Source organism: Pelodiscus sinensis, chromosome 19, assembly GCF_052426305.1.
Source record: "Pelodiscus sinensis isolate ZL-2025 chromosome 19, ASM5242630v1, whole genome shotgun sequence".
Classification (NCBI taxonomy): Eukaryota; Metazoa; Chordata; order Testudines; family Trionychidae; genus Pelodiscus; species Pelodiscus sinensis.
The window spans coordinates 5,165,856-5,176,056 of NC_143070.1; the positions used below are offsets into that span (position 1 = coordinate 5,165,856).

The 10,201-nt window shown below is 56.0% G+C and overlaps 1 protein-coding gene across 1 annotated transcript; it reads left to right on the forward strand.

Annotated features, from left to right (window-relative positions):
• Positions 1 to 6,891: 6,891 nt before the first annotated feature.
• On the forward strand, positions 6,892 to 8,957 carry LOC142823254 (uncharacterized). The gene has a single exon (XM_075914096.2). It carries the CDS (start codon positions 7,325 to 7,327, stop codon positions 8,423 to 8,425), a length of 1,101 nt encoding a protein of 366 aa, XP_075770211.2. The 5' UTR covers positions 6,892 to 7,324; the 3' UTR covers positions 8,426 to 8,957.
• Positions 8,958 to 10,201: the final 1,244 nt, after the last annotated feature.

The window sequence follows — 10,201 nt, forward strand, 5'->3', positions numbered from 1 at the left end:
GTGCAGCTCCGGGCCAAACGTCACAAGCAATCCTTCAGCTGAGCCCCTTCCCTGCATGGGAACATCTTTAGCAGAACATCTGAAGATCTCCAAAGGAGCAGGCCTCCCCGCCCGGTTAACCAATTCCTCCACGGGAGTAGGGCTGGAGTTCTCCTTGTTTTGGCTTTTCAGTGCAGCAGGTGGCATCTGCTGGGGGACAGGACCGGTGTTCCCTGTAAGATGAGCGCTCGGGCGGCCGCCCAAGAGACAAACAAAGGCTGCCCAGCTGATTAGTGGAGGGCCCGCAGCATGTGTTTCTATTTGGTGGTGCACATCTACACAGGGTTTGGTGCGCATAACAAAATGTATTCCACACCTGGAAACAATTAGCGGGAACATTGGAAGACAAGGTGGGCCAGTCTCGCAGGGGCCAGGTAGAGGAGGGAAGGATGTAAATGACCTACAAAGAGTGGGTGAGTCCTGGCTCAGTGGGTGCTAGCGCTTCAGGTCCTACCTGAGGGCTGATGAAACCGCCCTAAAGTTGGGGGAGGAGGCCCAGTAAGGACTGGACGTAGCAGCCAGAAAGCCTGATTCCCAGGCCTCTGCTGTAACCCACTAGACCCCAGTCCTCTCCCGGAGCTGGACATAGAATCCAGGAGTCCTGATGGGAGTCCCAGCCCCCCGCCTCTAACCCCTAATACTAGGAATGGGCCGTCATTTTTTATAGGGGGCCACTCCCAGAATTTGGTAAGTGATTAAGGGCCACATTCTTCCCTGACAGTAAGGGAGGCGGTGCCATGTCTGGGATGGAGGCTGGGTGCAGAAGGGACCTTGGGGTAGGGGATTAGAGTGCCAGGACGGGGTGCGGGAGGGAGTTTGGGTGACGGAGGGGGTAGTGACCTAGGGCCAGGGATATGGGTGCAGGAGAAGCATCTGTAGAAGGGGGAGCAGGGCCTGGGAGGGGACAGGGATGCAGGTACTTATGTAGGTGGATCCCGGCCAGCAGCCCAGCGAGACCCTCAAACAGGCCGCCTGCCTTCTGTCCCCCCGCACGCCATTCAAAGCTGCAGGCTGTGGGGTCCCATTGGCCAGTTTCCAGGAGCTCGCAGTGCACAGAGCACATGCCTTCCCCCGCCCCCCCCACCCCCAGCTGCTTTGAGTGGCCTGTGGGCCCGTGACAGGGAGCCCTTCTGAGGCTTCACTGGGCCACGGAACGGTGACAGTGGCCTGGATTCAGCCAGCAGGCCACATTTTGCCCACCACTGCATCCACCCCAACTCTCCTCCCAGAGCTAAGCAGAGAACCCAGGAGTCCAGACGCTCAGGCCACCTTGCTCTAACCACTACCCCCCACTTCCCTCCCAGAGCTAGGCAGAGAACCCAGGAGTCCCGACGCTCAGGCCACCTTGCTCTAACCACTACCCCCCACTTCCCTCCCAGAGCTAGGCAGAGAACCCAGGAGTCCCGGCTGCTCTAACCACTAGCCCCCACTCTGCTGGGAGTCCAGATGTTCTAACAATACCATTCCCACCTCACAGAGGTGCTGGGAGGGTAAATAAAGTGAAGTCAATACCAGGAAATCTCTGGTGAGCTATGGAGGAAAAGCGCTACATGAAAGCCAGAGAGAATTATTCATGCCTATGTTATTTGGTACAGACCATGTTCTCCAGATGTTGGAATGCTTCCCGGCAGGCACTGTTGTTTACACTGGAGAAGACACGTCCGGAGTCAAACCAGCTTTGAATTCTTAGTTCCTATCAGCTGGAAACCGGCCCAGAACATGCCCCTGGGGAGACGTGCGTTTCATCCCGGCTCCAGGGGGGGACACGTTCGCATCATTTCCTTGCTACAGCATGGCCGGCTGTGACTCAGCTTCTGAAAGCCTCCGGTCATTCTTTATGACGGTTCCCTGAAATAGGCCAACTCCAAGCAGGCCAGGCAATGCCTGGACAACAGGGGTGAGATGGGGACCATATGGACACGGACCGGTGTTAGGTATTTGTGTTGAAAAGTGCCCAGGAGCCATTTTTCTTGCCCAGGACCCTGCTGTGCTAGGGGCTGCACCAACAAAGCAAAACCGAGTCCCCTTCCTACCTTGGGCCCCTCCAGAATGAAATCCAGTGGCGATCAGGGCCCTGTGGTGCCAGGCGCTGCAGACACAGCCTCTGAGATCGGGGCCCTGTAGTGGGAACATGTAGGGAAGCCGTCCCAAGCTATTTCGAAGACATTGGGATGCTGTGATTGTTTCGTGGGGTGAGGGGGACGGCCCTGCACAGTGGTACTTTAAAAAAAAAAAAATCTCATGAGGGCTTTTCTCTTTTTAAAACGCTGGAAAGCCTCATTATAAAGCAAAGCAGCTGCTGCAGGCCCAGAGGAGGCCTCCGACTTCCCGTTCCTTGGGATATGCTGCCGCCTTGTGGTTCTTCTATGAGCTCGTTCCCCCCTTTGTCTTTTGCATCCCCCCCCATCACAACGGTTAAAAACATGGGCAGAGGGTGAACCCCCCCCCCCGCCCACACACACACACACACACACTCCCACCTGCCCCCAGGAAACTCCTGCCCCATCTCCCTGCCCCCTTGGGCACACTGCTTAAGACAGGCGGAGCATCTCGGGCTCCCCACTGTGGCCCGGGATGGCTCGCACCACAGCCCGGTCCTGGCTGCTGGCCTGGCCAGGGAGCAGGACCTAATGTGGGGAGGAGCAAGAGCGGGGCTTTGTGGTGAGGGGGGCCCATCTCAGCCCAGTCCATGGGGATCTGGCTGGCACCTCCCCTGAGCCTTTGGCAGAAGCCACACTTGTGTGTAGGCTCCGATTGATTTTTGTGTGGATCTGCGCCCCCCCCCCCCGGACACATCCCAGTCAACCTGTGGAACTCCTCGCCGGAGGATGCAGTGAAGGCTAGAACGTTAACAGAGCTCAAGAAAGAGCTAGCTAGATTCATGGAGGTTAGGTCCATCAATGGCTACTAGCCAGGATGGGTAGGAATGGTGTCCCTAGCCTCTGTTTGTTTGGAAATGGGCAACGGGGGAGGGAATCACATGATGATTCCCTGTTGTCTTCCCTCCCTCTGGGGCATCTGGCATTGGCCACTGTGGGCAGACAGGACACTGGGCTAGATGGACCTTTGGTCAGACCCAGTCTGGCCGTTCTTATGTTCTTATCCCAGTATGACAACCTCGAGCATTGCAGCGTGGACATCAAGGAACGGCCATATTGGGGCGACCAAAGTCAGGCCGGTAGCTTGTCTCCCAGCCATGGCCAGTGGAGCCGGGAGACTGGGAGTTGTGCTGAAATTCCCCCCCCCCCATCCTCCTTGCTGAGGCTGGGCGCAGGGCTGTGTGTCTGGGATGGGGGTCAGCCATGGGGCCAGGGGCGGACCCCAAGCGCAGGGCCAAGAGCAGAGGCCTGGGAGCCATCGCGGTGGGTGGCCACGCACAGGGTAGTGGGGCTGGGACCCCAGAGCAGAGCCCCGGATGGGGGGCAGGCCCTGGGGAACTGGGAGTGGCAGGTGGGGGTGGGCCGGGAGCAGGACGTAGGCACCCCCCACCCCCCTGCTTCCGGGGAGCAGGGCGTGGGGGCCCTGCCTAACACCTGGGGGGGCTGCAGCCCCCCATGCTCAGCACCAGGTGCTGGGAGAAGCAGCAAGCCAGGCCCACGGCCAAAGGGGGGACTTTTGCAGAGGATGCTCTGGAGCTGGGGTGGCGGGGAGGGGGGTGCTAAGAAACCAGCCCCCCCCAATTTCTGCAGGCCAGCCTGCCTTGCCCTGTGCCAGCCACCAGAGGGCCCCCCCCCCCGCTCTCCCTGGAGCCCCATTGAGCTTCCTGGGCAGCTGCTCCCTGGCGAGCCGGAGCCTGCAGGTGCCGGACAGCCCCGGGGCTGGGGAGGGCAGTGGTTTCCAGCCCAGGCAGGGCTTGCCATGTGGGTCAGCGCCCCCCCATCCCTGTCCCTCCCCCCTCTCTGGGATGCACTGCCAAAAAGGGAGGGGGGAGCCCTTTGAGTCTGGGATCTTGTTACTGCAGGGGGGGGAGCAAAGTTTTTTTGGGGGGGGGTTAGTCCCGGTGGGAAAACCTGGGGATAAAGTTTTCCCAACCTGGCAGGGGAGAAAGGCGTGGGGATTTTCCAGTGGGACTGGCGGGGAGTGGGGGGGGGGCCTGGCACACACAGAAGGGGTCCAGTTCCCCCCCCCAAACACACATACCCCGCCACACTCACCGGCATCAGCGAGGGGAGCGTCACATCGCTTGGGGAAAATGGGTGGCAGGGTTGGAGGGCGAGGAGAGGTGGGGTCTGGGGCTGGGGGGGTTGCCTCAGCCCTTCCCCCCAGGTATGGGGGGGGCTCCTCATGTCACTGGTGCCCCCCCCCCCCGTGTCCCCTCTCATCAGTCAGGGGTAGCCCATTTTGTTATGATCTAGATTTCCTGGTCAAAGCCCTGTCAAGGGCCAGACACCCCCCTCCCCCTCAAGGAAATTTTTTTTTCACGCCTCCCCCCATCACCAGAGGCAGAGATCAAGGTCTCCTGCGACCTGGGTTCAGATCAAGTCCACAAGGGGGTGGGGCAGCACCAGGTCCCGCCCCTTCTGCCTGTGGGCCCACCCACTGACCCACCCCTCCCCCTGTGGCCCCGCCCCTGCTCACTTCCCCCCCCCCTTCCACTGTGGCCCCCAGACCATGCCAGGACCCCAGGGAGTGGCTGGGAGGGAGGATTCTAAAGCGGGGGGGGGGGGGAGGTTTTTCAGGGGCCCCTGGGCACAGGTCCCATCGCCCCCCCAGCTTCTGGGAATGAGTGGGTTGGGATTCCTGTCCTTAGACCCGGCCTCAGACTCCATCTCCTGTACCGGCCTCTGGCCAGTAGGTTGGAGATAAACAGGACGGCTCCTGCTCTTCTCCATCATCTGGGAGGCCTGGGGAGCTCTCTCTTCCTCCCCACCCGGACACCTCCAGGCTGCTCTGAGCAGGGTGGGGATGGGAGTCAGCTGCTCTGTCCCCGTCCAGAGCTTGAAGGGTTTTTTTTTTCTTTCCCGTGACTCGCAGGATTGTGGTGGGAGCATCCGGGCCTGAGCGCGGGACTCTTGTTGTCGCAGATGCGGGTGACCTTCGAGGAGGTGGCTGTGTATTTCACCCAGGGGCAGGGGGCGCTGCTGGGCCCCGCTCAGAGAGCCCTCTACAGGGACGTCATGCAGGAGAACTATGAGGAGGTGACCTCGCTGGGTAAGGGAGCCCTGGGTTATTGGGGGGTGGGGTGGGAGGTTCTTCAATGTGCCCAGTGCACTTTCTTCTCAGTTCTTGGTCAGATAAATGTCAAGGGACTGAGTCTCACACTCCCAGATTCAGAGAGAGATTTTCACCTGCACACCCTGGCCGCCGTCTGCTTTTCCCGAGGGGTTCAGTGGCCATCAGAGGAGGATGTTAAAATCTGTGTTCTTTGTGTTCTACCCAGTGATACACCCTGATCATGCCTGATTTCACACACACACACACACACACACACACACACACACACACACACACACACACACACCCCTCGGACTTGACTTTCTCACCTCTGCCCCAGCAGGCGGAGTCGTTCCGAGAATTGGCTGATTTTCTTAGAATCCTTGAGCTCTTTGGTGCCGAAATTCAGCAGTGGGCCTGGGCGCCTCACAGCTGCCTTGGGCTTCCCTGCTCTTCCCTGGGCCAGGATCCAGCTTCCAGCCTGGCAGGGTGGGGGGTGGGAAGAGGAGTGGCAAGTGCCCCCCCCCCACACCTGCCCCTTCTTGTTATCCTTAACTCCGCTGCTCGTAAATTTCTTCTTGTGTCCCTTTGCTTTCCTTATCAATGTTCTACAATGCCTAGCACCTGATGTATATTTATTACTATTAGCTTCTCCTTCCCCCTTTTTATATATATATATATATGTCCGTATTTGCATCCATACATGTTTGTAGCTGCACTCACCTCCCGTCTAAACCAGGTCATTTTTTTAAACCAATTACATCCTTCTTCCCTGATGATGAGGCCGTGGCTTTTTGAAGCATCCAATTCTTACGCAATTCCCATTGACATTTTGCTGATTTTACCTTCCTCCCAGCTCACCTGGGTCATAGTTGTCTTCAGTTTTTGTGAAACTGGCCCTTTCAAAGCACCAGGTGGCCATAGTGTCGGAATGGACTTTTTTCAGCTTGCGTGTTGTGGCAGGTTCCCCGGGGGGCAAGCAGGGACTGGGGGACCACTGTGTCCCCCTAGTCATTAATCTGGATTGTCTCTCACCCTGTCTTACAAGCAGCAAACCCCTCCAGGTTTTGCTGCCATCCATTCAGTCTTAATGCCCACCTACCTGCCTTTTCCTACCCCTGGTCACGGCTCTGCTTCCTCTGCAGAGAGTTAACTTAAAAGTGACAAAGCCTGCCAGAGCTCTTAGCAGAACCTGTGACAGAGCCATTCAAGTGGCAGTGAAGCCATTTAACAGGCATTTGTCAACCCCAGGTATATCCTGTCGCGATGTTAAATTAACTGGCTAATCGAATAGTCGATGCAAATTGCATCGACTATTTGATTAGTCGAGAAGAGTGCCTCTGCCAGGGCTGTTGCTACACTTCAAAGGCGAAAGTGCTGTGGGGAACACCAGGCCAGCGGGGGACTCAAGCCCCATGCTTTCTGTGGCGTTTCAAAGTGTCAGCGTCGCATGGAGCCCAGGTTCAGCTGTGTCCCCAGCTGACCCCTGGGCTCCATGTGGTGCTGCCACTTTGAAATGCCCCATGCAGCCTGGGGCCAGCTGGGAGTCTAGTCCCCAGCTAGCCCTGGGCTGGACGTGGCATTTCAAAGCGGTAGACCCCGGGCTCCACATGGTGCTGCCACTTTGAAACGCCCTCTTCTCTCCCCCCGATTGCTGCCTCTTTCTGATAGAGGCAGCAAGGGGTGGGGAGGGGGAGAGTGACTAGTCAACTAGCATCTCGACTATCCGATAAGCATTTTGCTTATCAGATCGTCGATTAGTCGACTAATTGCTCACATCCTTAATCTCCTGTCAGTTTGTGAATTTCCTGTGTTAGTCGACAGGGCCTGAGTTTAAAATTTGCTTTAAAATGTTTTTGTGGGTGCGTTGCTGAAAAATTATAAAATCACATCTCTAAAAACCAATCATCCGCCCCGGGCTGCCATCGCAATAGAGCCCCAGAAATCCTCAGACTGGCCTGCTAGGAACCCACTTCAAAAAGGTTCAAACATCAGCTGGGTTATTCAATTTTACCTGTCTCGATTTCCCCAGCAGTTAACCTGTTGTGTTTCCCCTCTTTGCCGTTTTCTTTTCGCCCGCCTAGGGGGCATCTTATGTCTAGTTTCTCTCTCCATCCCAGCAGCTGGCAAGATGGCAAGCAAGAAAGAGAAGGAGAATCCACAGTGGGAAGGCCTGGGGGAAGGGGAACCTTGCGGGGTGTTATTGGCGACATCGAAAATGAATTTTCCCCGGAATCACATGTGGGGAAAGGACTCTGGAAATGAGTCAGAGAGGAAGCTGGGAAACCAGATAGGTGGAAACAAGGCTCAATCCACTCCCCGTGCAGGAGGATGTAACAATCTCAAGGAAACCACAGCCGAGACGGGAATCCGCCCCGGAGAGGGAGACAACACGTGTGCGGAGTGCGGGAAGAGCTTTCACTGGCGCTCGTATCTTATTCGACATCAGCGAACCCACACAGGGGAGAAGTCCTACAAGTGCCTCGAGTGCGGGAAAAGCTTCGGTCAGAGCTCGCTCCTTGTCCGACATCAGCGAACCCACACGGGGGAGCGGCCCTACAAATGCCTGGAGTGCGGGAAGAGCTTTAGCGACAACTCCCACCTCCGCGCCCATCACCGCATCCACACGGGCGAACGGCCCTATGCGTGCCGCGAGTGCGGGAAAAGTTTCATACAGAGCTCCGTTCTCGTGGCCCATCGGCGGATCCACATGGGTGAGCGACCCTATACGTGCCCCGACTGTGGGGAAAGCTTCAGCCGGACCTCTGAGCTCATCGTGCTCCACAGAACCCACACGGGCGAGGAACCCTACAAGTGGCCAGACTGCGGGAAGATGTTCAATCGCAACTCCAACTTCATCGTGCACCAGCGGCTGCACACGGGGGAGAGGCCCTGCCAGTGCCGGCACTGTGGGAAAAGCTTCCGGCAGAGCTCCAACCTGATTGCGCATCAGAGAATCCACACGGGCGAGAAACCCTACAACGGCCCAGAGTGTGGGAAAAGCTTCATTCAGAGCTCCCAGCTCATTACGCACCAGAGACTGCACCGGGACGAGAACCCCTACAAGTGCTTGGACTGTGGGAAAGGTTTCAACCTGAGCGCCAGCCTCATTCGACATCAGGGAATCCACGCGGGAGAGAAACCCTACTCCTGCCTGCACTGCGGGAAAAGCTTCAGCCAGAGTTCCCAACTCACTGTGCACCAGAGGGTCCACGCGGGAGTCAACCTTTGAGTGTGGAAGAAGCGTCAGCCTGTGTCAGTTTGCGCCAGGCCTCAGCCAAGACAGCCAGGGAAGAGATCTCGTAAAGGTTACCACCATGGGAAAAACTCCAAGCAGAGCTAATGCCATGTTGGACATCAGACACTCCACCCAGGAGAGAAATTTGGGGGTCATGGGAGAAGGGCTGAGGTTAGAGAGTGGTTGCCCTATAACATTACCCCTCGGGGAGGCGCTGTTTTCTCCGTCGTCCCACTGTCGGATGCCTAAAACAGCCTGAAGCCCTCAAAATCTCTCTTCTAAGCCAGCTCCACTAGCTTCTGTCAGTTTCACTAGGAATGAGAGCACATTTCTCCCGACCCTGACTGAACCTCCCATGCATTTACTCGTCGAGGCCGACCCTGGGCAACTCATGCACTGGTCCTCGCCGTTAGCTGAGTGACTGTTAAAATCATTACGTTTTTTTCTGGGTTTACAGAAGCACCAACTTGCTTGTTTTTCTCCATATCCTCTCCCCCGAGTGAGTGGTGGGCAGGACCTTAGGGTGGAGAGGACAAGTGGAGGGCGGGGTCTCAGGGTGGAGAATGGGCGGAACCTTGGGGGGAAAGAGGCCAATCAGGGACAAGGCCTCCTGGCAGAGCATGAATAGAGCTTTGGGGGGGCGTGGCCTCATGGGGAAGAGGCGGAGCAGGGGTGGGACCTTAGGGCAGAGTAAGGGGCAGGCCGTGGGTCCTGGCACTGGGGCCCACGAAAGATGAACCCGACCCTGTTGGAGACCGATTGTCTCACTGCCGGTTCTTCTCACCGTGCCAAAGTTTTGGAAAAGGGCTGTGCCAAAGATCCTGCTGGATTTGTTTGTTTATAGAATGAAAGGAGAGCGTCTGAAAGAATTGGAGCAGGGAAAAATATGGGATCGTTCCGAGTTGAAACCCCCCTTCACGGATAAAGCAGCTTCTGGGCATTTTTTTGCAGACGGGAAGGCTGAGTTGTCATAAGGTTTTGAGAAATGCAAAGTAACACACTTTGGAAAACATCCCAATTATAGGTATAAAATGGTGGGGACTAAATTAGCTGTTACCACCCAAGAGAGAGATCTTGGAGTCGTTGTGGATCGTTCTCTGTAAACATCCACGCAGTGTGCAGAGGCAGTCAAAAAAGCAAACCGAATGTTAGGAATCATTTAAAAAGGGCTAGAGAATAAGACAGAGAATATCTTATTGCCTCTATATGAAACCATGGGACACCCACCTTTTGAATACTGCGTGTACGGGTGTGGTTGCCTCATCTAAAAAAAAAGACCTTGGCATTGGAAAAGTTTTGGAAAAGGGCAGTAAAAATGATGATGAGAATGGAGGCAAGATTAATAAGACTGGTACTTTTTAGCTAGGAAAAGGGATGACTAACGGGGTTATGAAAGAGGTCTATAAAAGCATGACTGGCATGGAGAAAGTAAACATGAAAATGTTACTTGCTCCTTCACATAACACAAGAACTGTGGGTCACCTGATTAAATGAATAGGCAGCAGGTTTAAAACAAACAAAAGGAACGCACAGTCAACCTGTGGAACTCCTCGCCAGAGGATGTTGTGAAGGCCAAGACTGTAATGGGGTTTAAAAAAGAGCTAGATACATTCATGGAGAATAGGTCCAGCAATATGTATTAGCCAGGATGGGCAGGGATGGGGTCTCTAGTCTCTGTTTGTCAGAGGCTGGGAGGGATCACTTAATGATTCCCTGTCCACTCCTTCTGGGTGCACCTAGACTGGCCACTGTCAGCAGACAGGATCCTGG

What these genes read in the sequence shown, in the direction of transcription:
- LOC142823254 (XM_075914096.2), top strand. Translation starts at nt 7,325, where the DNA reads ATGGCAAGCAAGAAAGAGAAGGAGAATCCACAGTGGGAAGGCCTGGGG.